This window comes from Lissotriton vulgaris, unplaced genomic scaffold (genome assembly GCF_964263255.1).
Source record: "Lissotriton vulgaris unplaced genomic scaffold, aLisVul1.2 SCAFFOLD_2054, whole genome shotgun sequence".
NCBI classification, from domain to species: domain Eukaryota; kingdom Metazoa; phylum Chordata; class Amphibia; order Caudata; family Salamandridae; genus Lissotriton; species Lissotriton vulgaris.
The window spans coordinates 96,244-112,357 of NW_028251103.1; the positions used below are offsets into that span (position 1 = coordinate 96,244).

At 46.9% G+C, this 16,114-nt stretch overlaps 1 protein-coding gene across 2 annotated transcripts in view; it reads left to right on the forward strand.

The window, feature by feature from the left end:
* The first annotated feature begins 1,233 nt into the window (after positions 1 to 1,233).
* LOC147663026 (C-type lectin domain family 2 member L-like) overlaps positions 1,234 to 16,114 on the forward strand; it is a 104,903-nt gene continuing 90,022 nt past the window's right edge. For both annotated transcript variants that reach the window (XM_086950721.1, XM_086950720.1), the window contains exons 1-2: positions 1,234 to 1,365; positions 1,404 to 2,308. In XM_086950721.1, the coding sequence (XP_086806847.1) occupies positions 2,149 to 2,308 (160 nt within the window). In that variant the 5' untranslated portion in view covers positions 1,234 to 1,365; positions 1,404 to 2,148. The remainder of the gene's footprint in view (positions 1,366 to 1,403; positions 2,309 to 16,114) is intronic.

The following is a 16,114-nucleotide window of genomic DNA, read 5'->3' on the forward strand; positions in this document are numbered from 1 at the left end:
GGCCTCATTCAGGGAGAGAATCTCCTCGAGAGTAGAGTCTTTGATGGAGAGCTGAGTGTCGTCTCAAGGGTTCAGCACTGAGTTCCAGTACTCCCGCAAGGGGAGGGGGAGGTAGGACTCCAATACCCCCAGGGCACAAGTCGTAAATAAAGAAGTGGGGGACAAACCAAGTTAGAATGCATGCAAGTGACAGCACAGTACATTACGTCATGGCACGTGACCTCGCAGTGGCATCGAGGGAAGAGACAACCCAGGAAGTGTCATCACAACCCATGACCTCACAGGAAGTGACATCACAAGAAGTGACATCATATCTCAACACCTTACAAATACGTTAAAAGACTATGATGAGTACATTTGATGGCATTATGAGGGCTGACAAATGAGATTGTTCATCGGGGTTGTGTCAAAAAAGGGACGCAACGTGGCGCAAAATCTGAGCCTCCATTTATAAATGTACAGGTTTTGTTGCATCAAGGAGAAACGTGGCGGTATATATGTTCTGCTTAATTGGGTGAAAAGTCTGCTTTTTAAAATATCTTCTGGGGGTAAGGCCCCTGCTGTAGAGAGTTGTGTGCCCTGTAATCTCAGGGAATAATAATAATAATAATAATAGTAATAATAATAATAATAATGGGGGGGAGATAACTCTGGAGGTTATGACATTATAGGTTCTATATGTCTCTGCTTTTGTCACTTGTAAAGCGCTCTGATACCCGAGCTATGTAAAACTGTTCGAATAATATAAATAAGGATTTCAGCAGCTGGTGCATTAACCCTGTAAGATGGTTTTAAATGCAGCCTCTCTGAGGCCATGTTAGACGCGATTCACGGCCACACATACACTTGTTGCCAGTTTCTTTGTGGCAGTTCATAGTATAAGTTGTCTGTCAGCCTCTGCTTTTCCGACGCCAGCACCGCTTTCATCTGCTCCCCCCCGACTCCCCAATGCATGGGCCCCCGGAGTAACCATGGTTCGATTCCAGCTCTGATGGGAGGGGCTACATAGGGGTGAATCAAGGGGGGGGGGGGGCAGTCTCTCTCCCCCTCACAAGTGCACTTAAGGAGTAACGAAGGAACTCTGGACGAGGAGATGAAGTGTTATCACCAATCAGCTCCAGGTCACCGGGCGCCGAGTGCGTCTTATCAGCAGTGAGGGCCACAGGACTCTGAACCCAGGTGAGGCCGAGGGCAAAGGGTGGAGGGTGCTCCACACACACCTGGGCGCTCCACACACACCTAGAGAGGCGGAGCAGCAGGAGGGGGAGCAGCACCATCACTTCCAACAGAGAGGCCCGGAGCTGAGAGGATGGAGGGCCCGGGGGGCCAGGAGGGCGCTGTGAGGGGGCGTGTGAGAGAGATAGAGCTGAAGGGAGGGCCACCCCCACCCGTGAGAGAGATAGAGCTGAAGGGAGGGCCACCCCACCCACGAGACCCTAGGCCTGCCGAGGAGAAGCCGCAGTGTCAGGGGGGCGCGTTCATGCCGCCTGGGAGTGATACAGACTGTGAGACGGGGACCCCCCCTTACAAAGACCTCAACCTCAGTAGAGAGGGCCGCCACCATGACACCGCTGACTCGGGCTATCATGAGAATGTCAGACGCCCCCTCTGGACACACTCTGTATTCAACAACACCCCAGAATCCCTGCCAGAGACAGGGGCCCAGGAGACCTCACTGCAGAGACTAGAGACAGAGGGGGGCCTGGGTCCGAGTGCCAGAGGGGGAAGAGGCTCCTCTCGGATCAAGGACCCGGGAGTGAGAGGAGCGACTCAGGGCTGGGGCTTCACCAAGACGCAGAGAGAGGAGGAGAAGATGCGGAGTCAGGAGTTGAGACTCTGTCAGGGGGGGAGGAAGGAGCTGGGACAGAGAGACAGGAAGAAGAGGGGCTGCTGCCAGGTTACGGAGACAGGAGGGGCTCATGGGGGCTTCACCAAGATATAGAGAGAGGTGGAGAAGATGCGGAGTCAGGAGGTGAGACTCTGCCAGGCGGGGAGAGCCCGGGCAGGAGAGAGGCTCTGGAGGAAGGAGCTGGGACAGAGGGACAGGAAGAAGAGGGGCTGCTGCCAGGTTATGGAGACAGGAGGGGCTCATGGGGGCTTCACCTAGATATAGAGAGAGGGGGAGAAGATGCGGAGTCAGGGGGTGAGATGCTGCTCTGGAGGGAGAGCCCGGACAGGAGAGAGGCTCTGGAGGAGGGGTCTGGGACAGAGCAGACGAGTCTGATACCAAGGACAGGACCCGAGGGGTCCACGCAGACACCCCCCGGAGAGGAGGAGAGCCGGAAGAGGACGCTCCTGCCACCTACAGGTAAGAAGGTGCAATCACACCGGGGGGCAGCAGTGAAAGGCGGAGCTGTGGTTTCAAACCTTCAATGTTGAGGCCCAAGGCAGGATTTTCAGGGGGAGTTAGGGTTGGGATGTTCACCCGACTAGTATTTTGATGGCAAAGTCAAGTAAAAACAAGCACTGTCAAAACCAATGAGTACGACTTGCATTTTTATTTTAAGGCAAGTGCTTTCTGGGAATTAATTTAATTTAACAAATGAGCAATAGATGCATGTGCTATAACAGCTAATCAATACTGCCACAAAAACAGCCATTTTGCCACGACAATGCATAAAGTTATAGTGATGGTGTGGACCCTCCAACAGCAGCCACCTGCTCTCACTCAACACGTATGCCCTCATGCAGAAAAAAACTCACATGCATTCAGTTATTGAACACCCACTCACACCAGCTCACCTATGAGCCCTACTTGCACACTCACATCACACTTAATGTACACTCACATCAGATCACCTATGAGCCTCACTCGTGCCCTCACATCATCACACTCATATCATTAATGTGCACCCACTCATGTAACCTCACCTATGACCCTCACTCGTGCACTCACATCATCACACTCATACCAATAATGAACACCCACCCACTCACATGAGGTCACCTATGAACCCTCATTCATGCCCTCACATCATCACAATAATTTGATTAATGTACACCCACGTATATGAGCTCAGCCTTGTAAGTAAGTAAATCTTTATTGTATGATTGGATACAATTATTTACAAAATGATCTTAATTGCAACATAAAAACAGGAATCAAATATAAAACAAGCATTTACAATGCAATAGGTCTCGCAGCATTAAAGTTTGAGTTATTGGCATTGTGTATGTCAATGCCAATAGTTATAACTTTCGCAAATTTGACACCTATTGCATTTGTACTGCAATATGTGTTGCGAGTGAGCGAGTTAGTCAGTGAGTGAGATAGTCAGTTAGTGAGTGAGAGAGAGTGGGTGAGTCTGTCAGTGAGAGTCTGGACAGTGAGTGAGTGAGTTAGTGCGTCGGAGAGTCAGTCAGTGAGAGTCTGGTAGTGACAGTGAGTGAGTGAGAGAGTGGGAGAGTCTGTCAGTGATAGTGAGAGAATCCGTGCGAGTGAGAGTTAGTGTGAGTGTGAGTGAGAGTCAGTGTGAGTGAGAGTCAGTGTGAGTGAGAGTCAGTGCGAGTGAGAGTCAGTGTGAGAGAGTCAGTGTGAGTGAGAGTCAGTGTGAGTGAGAGTCAGTGTGAGTGAGAGTCAGTGTGAGTGAGAGTCAGTATGAGTGAGTCAGTGAGAGTTAGAGTTAGTGTGAGTGAGAGTGTCAGTGAGAGAGTGAGAGTTTGTGAGTGTTAGTGAGAGTGTGAGAGAGGGAGAGTGTGATAGTTAGTCACTACCTAATTGAAGTGCTGGGATGGAAGTGTATTCTAAATTGAGAAAGTCAACTAGACAGACCTTTGTTTATGAGAATTGTGTGAGGGAAGCACAATTATAATGGATATTTCAAGGACAGAAGCGCCTGTTGATGGTGCATACCCTCGATAGAATATCCCAGGATGGCGACGCTTCCTTGACGAGGTATCCCAAGATGGCGGTATGGCCTGTGCACGGTTACTCCCAAGATGGTGCTAATAGGGATGCCGTACCAAGGCAGCACTTTTGGGTTGGGATAACACAGGATTGGGGCAGCTCCTGGTTGTTGTACCCCAAGACTGTAACACTTACTGGTTCTGGTGCCTCGTTTTGTTGTAGTATCTCAAGAAGGCAACACATCCCAGGCTCTCCAAGATGCCACCACTCTCTAACGTGTCACCTTAACATGGCTTCGTATCCTGAAATAAGAAGCGCAAAAAGGCTGCACCAAGCTGCTAGAGCTAGTCTGGCTTCAGACTAACATGTGCTATAATTAACACAGGTGGTTGATATGCCCATAACGTCACGTCTACCTAATATCCATTCATAAGAAAACACATCGCTTAAAATGTCTTGCTTCACATCCACATGTGCTGTAGTAGGCTGCCAATTCCTACGAGGGCGGCACCTCCGCTCCTCTGATTTATCGCTTCCTTTCTTAAGAAAAATCTGATGCACTTGTGCTGGAGAAGAGGGCTCAGAACTAGCCTCTACCCTGTTCTCACCACCAGCTCCCACCCCGAGAAAAAGCGATGAGACAGACCCTCTCCTGCCAGGGCTGCAAGGGAACAGATTGCAAAGTGCTGATCAGGGGGTCGAAGGCGATGAGATCAGATGTGCTGGGAAAGGAACGCAGCTCTTCCGAGAAGACAGCTTTCTGGCTTTTACAAAGCCTCCAGACCCCCACCCCAAAAAAATAACACACTCATCAGTGGTGACAAAACAAAAGCTGTTCAGTGACGCCAGACATGCAGGCAGGTACCTATTCATGATACCCCCACCCCTCCCTCCCCAAAAAAGTATTTGCCCCTTCAAGTGCACAGAGCTTTTCGGGGGCTCGACCCCAACCCATCTAGGCCACTGTCCTCTATCTGCCTCTTACCAAAACCTCTGTAAGCACCCCTTCCCACAACGCGGGGCCGTGCAGAGAAACACTGGTTTAATGTGCGTCTGTCTGCAGCACCGCACAAAAGTCACTCCGGAAGTGCTGCAGCAAATATAGATGATCGAGTTAATAGGGGCACATGAATGAAATTTGCACAACCTTTCGCTACTGGCCAGGAGTCCCTAAGCGCAAGTGTGATCTTGCCTATGCTGAGGCGATGCACCTCGCACTCTGGCTGACATAGGAGCCGCTCAAGGTGACACCACGGACGGGGACTATAGGATATCTTCATGCTGCAGCGTTAGTGCATTCTCTAGTACCTGAACACCACCCATGACTCCAGGTGGCGGAGAACTTTCTTGTAGAGCCGGAGCACCTTCTGCTGGTGCGTGAGGGAAGCGAAGGACATGGCAGCTTCCTAGCGGCAGTCTCACACCAGGCGGCTGAACCCACGGCCTCCCGTTCCTCCCAGCTAACCAGTTTTGGTGGCCCTTTAGAAACAAAAGACGGGCTAACATGACATGTGTAAGGTTGGTCGCCATCTTAGAGCTGTAGTTCGTAGTGGTTAACAGTCTACAAACACGCAAAATAAACGGCTACAAGGTACTTGTCAACTTTCCTCATTGATACCGTTGACGTTTAATTTGAATATTAAGCATTAAGGGGGAAACGAAACAATAAAGTACAGCTAGAGAGTGAACTAGATTTCAGTTGTTTTGTTCTCTGCTGCCAGGTCGCCATTAGCTACATCTCACCACTAAGCACAAATGCGATTTCTGGCAAGGTTTGTGTGGCAGAAAATGCCCCCGGAATCCCGCCGCGGCTGCACCGGAAGTCAGGCAAGGTCGCCTGTGATGGGGGCGGGGCCGCGTTCGGACCGGAAGAGGAGGCAGGAGGAGTAAATCCGTCTTGCGGCCCGGGGCTCCTGTGAGCGGTGGAGAGCCCCGGGACCGCCAGCAGGAGGTTGCGCAAGTGTTGCGGGGCTCCCTTGACCAAGTGGGAGTCCCGGGAAAGGAGCTGGCAAGAGCCGCAGTGTGAACTCTGTGGAGGGGGCACGAGGCACATGCCCGGTGCCTGCCCCTGCCGCGTGCTGAGAGTGGAGTCCCCTGAGATTGGCCCGGTAAGTTCAAAAGGGCTGGGGGGCCTCAGTGCACTCGTGTGTGTATGTGTGCAGGGGGGGGGGTGTCTCTGTATGTATGTGCATGCGTGCATGGCGCTTGTGTGTGTGTGTCTGTGTGTATGCGGGTGTAACTGTGTGTGTGCGCGTGTGTAGCAGTGCGTGTGTATGTATATGTGTGGCTGTGTGTCTGTTAGCTGTGCGTGTGTATATGTGTGTCTGTGTGTCCCGATGCATTGTGCCTGCATGGGTGTATGTGTGTGTGCGCGCATGCATGAGTGTGGCTGTGTGTGATTGAGAGAGGCTGTGAATCGGAGGCAGGGGATGTGCACAGCGCCATGCGCGCCCTCGAGGAAAAATCTGAGTCAGCAGAGGCGCGTGGCCGAATGCTGTCTCAGATTCCCAGGAAAGTGAAAACAATAGGTCTTTCGCTGACGCGAGACCTAACTAGCTAGTTGAAACCTATGCGAAAATCCTTTATGAACTCTTGTTAAGACTATAATAAAACCTCGTTTTAAAAAAAAATGTTTTAAGGCCCAACATAAAACATAGATTAGGATTATAAAATCAACTGTAGAGAAATATAAAAAGGCACAACATTTGAAGGCCAAAGTAGGTTAGCAGCATCAGGATCTGCCAGGGCCCAGTATTATGGGAGCAACATATAGCTCATAAAGCTGTATTGTATGGCAAGCCATAATAAGGCATCACCAGGCACGCACAAAGTTGTGACGTGCGTGGGCGTGCAACTTTATGCCAGGGACAGGCATGCATGGGTTTGTAAAGTGCCTGGGCGTGCAACTTTATGCCAGGAACAGGCATGCATGGGATTGTAAAGTGTGTGAGCGTGCAAATTTACGCCAGGAACAGGCATGCATGGGATTGTAAAGTGCCTGGGCGTGCAACTTTATGCCAGGAACAGGCATGCATGGGATTGTAAAGTGCGTGGGCGTGCAACTTTATGCCAGGAACAGGCATGCATGGGTTTGTAAAGTGCATGGGCATGCAACTTTATGCCAGGAACAGGCATGCATGGGATTGAAAAGTGCGGGGCGTGCAACTTTATGCCAGGAACAGGAATGCATGAGATTGTAAAGTGCCTGAGCGTGCAACTTTATGCCAGGAACAGGCATGCATGGGAATGTAAAGTGCGTGGGCGTACAACTTTATGCCAGGAACAGGCATGCATGGGATTGTAAAGTGCGTGGGCGTGCAACTTTATGCCAGGAACAGGGCATGCATGGGATTGTAAAGTGCGTGAGCAGGCAACTTTATGCCAGGAACAGGCATGCATGGGATTGTAAAGTGCCTGAGCGTGCAACTTTATACCATGAACAGGCATGCATGGGATTGTAAAGTGCATGGGCGTGCAACTTTATGCCAGGAACAGGCATGCATGGGATTGTAAAGTGCGTGGCGTGCAACTTTATGCAAGTAACAGGCATGCATGGGATTGTAAAGTGCGTGGGCATGCAACTTTATGCCATGAACAGGCATGCATGGGATTGTAAAGTGCGTGGGCGTGCAACTTTATGCCAGGAACAGGCATGCATGGGATTGTAAAGTGCGTGGGCGTGCAACTTTATGCCAGGAACAGGCATGCATGGGATTGTAAAGTTCATGGGCGTGCAACTTTATGCCAGGAACAGGCATGCATGGGATTGTAAAGTGCGTGGGCGTGCAACTTTATGCCAGGAACAGGCATGCATGGGATTGTAAAGTGCATGGGCGTGCAACTTTATGCCAGGAACAGGCATGCATGGGATTGTAAAGTGTGTGGGCGTCCAACATTATGCCAGGAACAGGAATGCATGGGATTGTAAAGTGCCTGGGCGTGCAACTTTATGCCAGGAACAGGCATGCATGGGAATGTAAAGTGCGTGGGCGTGCAACTTTATGCCAGAAACAGGCATGCATGGGATTGTAAAGTGCGTGGGCGTGCAACTTTATGCCAGGAACAGGCATGCATGGAATTGTAAAGTGCGTGAGCGTTCAACTTTATGCCAGGAACAGGCATGCATGGGATTGTAAAGTGCGTGAGCGGGCAACTTTATGCCAGGAACAGGCATGCATAGGATTGTAAAGTGCATGGGCGTGCAACTTTATGCCAGGAACAGGCATGCATGAGATTGGAAAGTGCCTGGCGTGCAACTTTATGTCAGTAACAGGCATGCATGGGATTGTAAAGTGCGTGGGCGTGCAACTTTATGCCAGGAACAGGCATGCATGGGATTGTAAAGTGCATGGGCGTGCAACTTTATGCCAGGAACAGGCATGCATGGGATTGTAAAGTGTGTGGGCGTGTAACTTTATGCCAGGAACAGGAATGCATGGGATTGTAAAGTGCCTGGGCGTGCAACTTTATGCCTGGAACAGGCATGCATGGGAATGTAAAGTGCGTGGGCGTGCAACTTTATGCCAGGAACAGACATGCATGGGATTGTAAAGTGCGTGAGCGGGCAACTTTATGCCAGGAACAGGCATGCATAGGTTTGTAAAGTGCATGGGCATGCAACTTTATGCCCGGAACAGGCATGCATGAGATTGTAAAGTGCCTGGCGTGCAACTTTATGTCAGTAACAGGCATGCATGGGATTGTAAAGTGCGTGGGCGTGCAACTTTATGCCAGGAACAGGCATGCATGGGATTGTAAAGTGCATGGGCGTGCAACTTTATGCCAGGAACAGGCATGCATGGGATTGTAAAGTGTGTGGGCGTGCAACTTTATGCCAGGAACAGGAATGCATGGGATTGTAAAGTGCCTGGGCGTGCAACTTTATGCCAGGAACAGGTATGCATGGGAATGTAAAGTGCGTGGGCGTGCAACTTTATGCCAGAAACAGGCATGCATGGGATTGTAAAGTGCGTGGGCGTGCAACTTTATGCCAGGAACAGGCATGCATGGGATTGTAAAGTGCGTGGGCGTGCAACTTTATACCAGGAACAGGCATGCATGGGATTGTAAAGTGCGTGAGCGGGCAACTTTTTGCCAGGAACAGGCATGCATAGGATTGTAAAGTGCATGGGCGTGCAACTTTAGGCCAGGAACAGGCATGCATGAGGTTGTAAAGTGCCTGGCGTGCAACTTTATGTCAGTAACAGGCATTCATGGGATTGTAAAGTGCGTGGGCATGCAACTTTATGCCATGAACAGGCATGCATTGGATTGTAAAGTGCCTAGGCGTGCAACTTTATGCCAGGAACAGGCATGCATTGGATTGTAAAGTGCGTGGGCGTGCAACTTTATGCCAGGAACAGGCATGCATGGGATTGTAAAGTGCCTGGGCATGCAACTTTATGCCAGGAACAGGCATGCATGGGATTGTAAAGAGCGTGGGCGTGCAACTTTATGCCAGGAACAGTTATGCATTGGATTGTAATGTGCGTGAGCGTGCAACTTTATGCCAGGAACAGGCATGCATGGGATTGTAAAGTGCGTGGGTGTGCCTCCACTAGTTGCAGTGGATCACTCCAGGGTTGCATTGAGGCCCTCGATGTTTTACATCATAGCCAAGCCTACGTGCGGCGCTAAAGTACACGAGCATGCATTGACAAACAACCGAGAAGTGCTGGAGCATCCACGTGCAGTAGAGTGCCGAGCGTGTGAGTGCAAATTTATGCTGCCCCGATCCTAAGGTGTCGGATTAGAGCAAGAATGCGTGTGGAGCTAAATCAAACGTAGGGCTCCTCTCGAAGTGATTTACAATAAGGTGTTGAAACCTAACATTCAGGAAAAGTGCGTAAATCGGTATGACGCCTATTTGTGCAAAAAAAAAACAACAAGAGGGAGTGTGCCAGAGGTGAGTGAGGCACAGAATGTAAAGTTAGACCCACGCACAGGTCCCTTGAAGTGCAAGCTTCATGCGTACAAATGAGCACTTCGAGGTCCATGTGTTGAGCTATTCAGTGCCAATTCATGTAAAGTACCCCCAAGAAAGTGTTTCAACAACAATAAGCGATCAGCAACATATGCTTTGCCGTCTCTTGCCTTCGATTCATGGGATGCTTGTATAATCCTTCCTGGTTCCGCATAAAACGTGACAATTTGTGCAAGATCCACTGGCACAGCAGTTGTGCTAGGAGTCAGACTGAGGCGCGCAACACCCATTGGGCTCACGTGGGCTTCCGCCTACCCCCCCTGTCATTCTGTGTATGGTTGGAAGGATTAGGCCCCGGCCAGTGCTTAATTTGAGCAGGTGCTATCAGGTGCTCAGCACCGGCACTTCTTTCACAGGGCCGGGGCTACGATTTCTGGTCCTGCAGGTGGTGGTCTCAATATTAATTGCCCAATTTAAAATAAAAAGAACCACATACCTTGTATGGTGACGGGCTGGTATGTTTTCATAGGCAGGCATATATCTGTTCAGGCATGCATGATTGTGTATCATCACTTTAGTGATGATGTCGTCACGGCTGTCATGAATCCAAGAAGTCATCATTAACGAATGGCTTGCATTCTATTCCCGGAGTCTGCTGCACCCTGCCACTGCCTGAGCCTAAGCCTCCCGTTGGAAAATTGTAGTGGGGGCCTGCAGCCCTGCATTGCTACTATCCTCAACGTGCATGATGTGGTGGTGGCCCACCACATCAAGCACGTTGCTCATCTACTTTCGCACGCGACGCTGGTACAGGTCGTGATCTCCCTGGTACTATCCTGCCTGGACTTTTCGAACTCCCTTTACTATGGACTACCACAGTTACTGCTTTGCCGTCTTCAAATCGTACAAAATCAGGCTGCCAGACTTATCTAAAAAACCCTGAAATGGCAATCTGCCAAACCCCTGCTGCGCAAACTGCACTGGTTGCCAATCAAACAAAGGGCAGCCTTTAAGATCGGCTGTATGACTTTCAAAGCTCTCCACTGCACCAGTCCCTACTTCCTCAAAACCTTGATCGCGCAGCACCGTCCAGCGCGTAATCTCCGGTCGGTGCACCTTCACCTGCTGGTCGCCCCCATCAATGAGACCTTCTTAGATATAATATATTATGCTAGTTAGGGAGGGTGAGAAATAGGTGTTGTTAACCCCTATTCATTTCAGCATATTTAGTAAGTTATCACCTTTTGTATTCTATTGACTAGTAACCATGCTGATAACTTTGCTTCTAATAATATGTTTGCTTGTATTATCTAAGAAACTGCGTTTGAGAACATTGGATTAGTAAATAAAACTGCCAAAACTCACCTTAGTACCCAAAATCCACTTACCGAGCTAGCTACAGTGTCTCATTGGTCATTACAAACTCCCAATGTTTTAGACAAACCAGAACATTAACTTAGAATCAGTCAACAAAAAGAGAGAGAGGGATTCGGGCACTCTTGGTCCCCAGTCAAATAGTAAATAAACAAAGGAAGAGTGTCCGTAGAATAAGCGTTCAGAATGATTATAGCAAAAATGTCCAAGGTTGTACCAAAAAATCATTTATATGTCAGGTTGACCAACCAATAAATGATTTTTTGGTACAACCTTGGACATTTTTAAATTCACTACTTTTTCACTCCCTACCCTCATGAAAACCTGCTCCGCAGTCTCCTGGCGTCGCAGCACACCGGGGAGGTATTCGATCTCTCCCGGTGGACCCGATGATGAAGCATGTCACCACTAGGGTGAGTGAGGGTTTCCTGAAAAAATCTTGCATTTTTTCTTGAAATTGGTCTTTCCATACGACCACTTACAACTGGCCTCAATCTCACGTGCTATAATCATTCTGAACGCTTATTCTGCGGACACTCTTCATTAACTTAGAATACCTCAGGTCACGTGGAATACATGAGCACTCTTTCGTTATACAATCATTTCAAACCACAACGTGGAGTAAATGAGGACGCGTGCATATTTGAAATATTTATTTACTAATGCAGTGTTCTCAAACGCAGTATCTTAGATAATACAAGCAAACATATTATTAGAAGCAAAGTTATCAGCATAGTTACTAGTCCATAGAATACAAGAGGTGACAACATACTAAATATGCTGAAATGAATAGGGGTTAACAACACCTATTTCTCACCCTCCCTAACTAGCATAATATATTATATCTAAGAAGGTCTCATTTGGGTTTTAGCAGGGCGGCCCCATACCTCAAGATCCTAGTGTGAAGGGATCACATCATCTTCCACCAGCTCTCTGCATGCGAAACAGCATCAAGTGTACCGTGTGCCCTGTGTGCAGCAATATAAAACGTGCCTAAAGCAAGAATTTGGCTGCCGCTTGCATGTATGTTATGTCTAGGAAGCTGCAAAGATCAGACCTCGCAACAACACTGTGTCGAGTTATCCTTGAAGACTTTAGCACTCACTGTACAGACACAGTTTACCAAGCAAAGCTGATATCAGAGCAATAACATATTATTCTCGAGTAAATCACACCGCTCTACTGGGCTGAAAGCTAAATTAACAATTATGTGTTGTGTTCAGAAGCAGCAAAAGGTAAAATGGCGTTTAAAGCATTTAATAAGCTCATGCTAACTCAACACAGTATATAGGTAATGCGTATCAATATGACATCCCCCCATGATCCGAGCCTGGACCAGACATACTACTATAAGGGGCTTCAACGTTGAAGTGCAGAGTTCAAGAATGATAGGCAGTTCAAATTTTGAGCAAGTGAGAAAAATAATTTTGTCACTTAAAAAAATCCAAAATTGTATCCTCTGGACAATTTGAGCAACGTCAATAGTTCTAGGAAAAGAAGAAATCGGACAAAATCCTAAAAAATTAAAAATTGAAAAAAATTAACTTGTCAAAGTCAATAGTTCCGGGACATGTAAATTTAGTCATAATTCTGTCAAAAAAAATTCTGAAAATAGTTCAATGTTAATAAAAGCTTCAATTCCATTCATCCAAGGACGGAATATGCAAAATAAGCAGCAACGGCTTCCAAAAGGAAGTCACTGTCATCATCAGAAAACAAATCAGCCATCCAATTCAATAGGGGGAAAGAACATTCATGCTCTTCAATTACCGGAGCCTCTAGCACCATCAGAGGACAACTCAGTGGGTTCTCAATGAAGCCATGTGCCAAGAAATCCTGCGCTGCTGCGAGTATGTTCCAACGACCCATTAGTCCATGCATTACTGCCAAGGCCATAATCCTTTCGTTAGAACAAACCAACTCATGAGAAACTAAGGGACTCATCAGTCGATTAAAATCCACGTTAGGAGACACCGTCTTGCAGAGACACAAATCAAGGGCCCACTCGAAATCGCAGCTCAGGCAATGAAACACAGGCTGGACACATGTAAAATAGGAAAATTGAAAAGATAATCCATATGCTGCGCTTAAGGTGGCAAGTAGTAGCGTGCCATAGTATTCAAGCATCCTGGTGCTGCGCGTCGTGAAACACAAGATGGTCAGCCATTCTTAATAAAACAAAACATCACCAGAACGCCTGCAGCCAACGCTAGCAAAACAGGAAATCCACCAAACAAGCTCGAAAAAATCGAATGGAAGAAAGCAGGGATGACTCCAAATATCTTTTCAAATGAAGTTACAAGACCACTGCTAACTATCTTAAAAAAGTGTGCGAGGCCGAAATTGGAGGATGCGTTAAAGATTGTATGAATCAGCTCGCTGAAATGCAATTGCAAGTAAGTATTTAATAGTGCCTGCACCTCTATGCGGGTGTTGGCGACGTGAAGGACAAATGTTTCGCGAGCTGAACTCAGGGCCACTTCTTTCTGAGACTAAAGGGCTCTTATTCTACTCAATCTATTGAACTCTACCGTCAAGGTTGGAATCCGCGGCCAGATGGAAACATCTGAGTTTCCATGTGGAGGAGGATACAGAACGTTTGTGCAACAAACTACACGTTCAGTTACTGTTACCACATAAGTAATACCTCTAATTAACCAACAACAATCTTCATTATTTAAAAGCAAATTACTGCCGTTTGCCAGTAATATAAAAAGTGGGGACGATTGCGGGAACTGTAGTACTTTTCAAAACACAGGCTAAATTTGGCCGTTCTTGGTTACAAGAACCATGCCATTGAATGTGTCTACACATTAATGAGTGATCCGGTGTTTCTGTGCACTCCTCCCCTTTAAGATACACCTCTTTCCCATCTTTCAGGCATCTGTAAGTAAACGGAAGCGACCATGCTTCATGTAGAAATGAACTACCGAGTGGTTTGTATCTGCCTATTTGAATATATTGCATACAATTTGTAAATTTAAACAAAGCAAATGGTAACGTGATCAACCCATGGATAAGCCACGTTGCAGCAGTGGCTTCTGCCACCGAAAACGGTAAAGACTCTAATCTTTCAATGTGTAACATAGAAAAAGAGGCATCTCTCATTGAAAGTAAGCGCTGCTTGTAAGTCAAATTAAAAGGGGCAAAGAGGGAGGTGACGTTCATGTAATTCCAAGGCACCTTCCCAGACTTAAGCGTCTGCAAGGTCCACGCAAATTGCATTATGGATCGCAACTGATTTTGACCATGGTATAACACAGACACTTCATCATGCACAATATCAACAACAGAAGACACAATGTTATCTAACGTGTAAATGTGGGAAGAAAGCATGTTAATGCTATTATCTACAACTGCAAGCACTTTCTCTAAATTAGCTTGATCAATGTCCCTAAGGCGTGTAGCCGCCTCAATTTGTGATGTTTTCCAGATTTCATTGTAAATCGCATATATCCATCTTTTTGATCTACCACTAGCCGGGCCTTTTATGAAATCATTTAAATCCACATCATCAGTTAGCTTGGATAAATGCAGTTTAACCGATGCCAAGGTAGAATGTTTTAGCCAATTCTGACACAACTTGCCCACAGAATAAGTGGTGACCGAATGGTCAGTTTCGAAACGGGGATCAGTTCTGACCTGTGTAAATCCATCTGCCAAACCCAGAAAATAACGTTGGCATGAATCAACACTTCTGTGCCACATCAGCCAACCTTTTGGGTTCAAACTGGATATGTTAAAGGACGAATTTTGCAAAAGAGTTTGCAACTCTCTAATCGAAAATTCAGTTGTATTACCCCAACCGGAATATTCTTCTAAAGCAGGTATTGAAGGAGAATTTAATCTTTTAGAAGTAGCCAATCCAAAGCATGTAGTTTGAGAAATGGTAGAATTTAAAAACAACATATGATTTGGAATGAGACAGGCACAGTGCAAAGCCTCAGTGCCTTGTACCTGCAAATTTTTAGAACCCCAAACAGATTTAAGGTCAACAGTTTCCTTCCATAATTCGTAGCCTTCTATAGCCAGTTTATCTAGAAAGGACTTCGAGAACAATAACTTAGTATCGGTAAGTCTAACCTTGGACATGGACTTCTGGGTCATTTTAAAATAAAAAGATGCGGGATTGGACTGGTTAAAGTCAGTAAAATAAGTGTACTTTTTCAAAAAAATACTCAAACTGCCTTGTGAAGGAGCCGGGCAATGCTCCCACTGCGTGTAATTTACAGCACTCCTTCTGGATTTAGTTTTATGCAGATAATGGTTGCCAAAATGTTGGAAGCAAAATAATTCACCATAATTAGCAGATTCTAAGTACAAATCTTCAGCATTAAAGGCAGCATAATATTTCAAATCAGAAAACAATGTCTCTACGGGCTGAATATCCCAATCATCAGAACGTATGTCTTGTTTTACCTCATCCCCCATGTTTACCCTGAGCACATTAGGGACATTACCAACCTCAGTAGGGCCATGGATTTGAAATTTAACAGCATCCCATACAATCCCATCAAGGACAGGCCAAGCAGTGATATTAACAAAAGTCAAGTCTTTCTTCAGTCTGTGTGCCGAATGTGATGAGGAAAGGGGCGCCAAAGTTCCATTTAGATGTCGAATGCATGTTCTCTCTTCGACATAGTGTCCATCGACAGTTCGAAAAAAATAAAACACAAAACCAACGGACATAAAAAGGAAAACTGAAAAAAGCAATAACCAAATATATGTCCAAGGGGGAATCAAAAAGTGTTTTTTAAATAAATTGGCATAAACTGCAAAACGTGAGGGCTTTTTTGAGTTATTCGAAACAGTGTCAAAAGAAAATCTGGATTCTGTGGCCAAACGTGTTTGCAAATCAGGCATCGACAGGTCAGTTGGGTAAGTGTAATCAAGTTCATCAACATTAGTACCAGGCAAAGTACTCAATAAAGGACTGGAAATTGCAGGCATCTCCAGGGCCACTTCGGGCT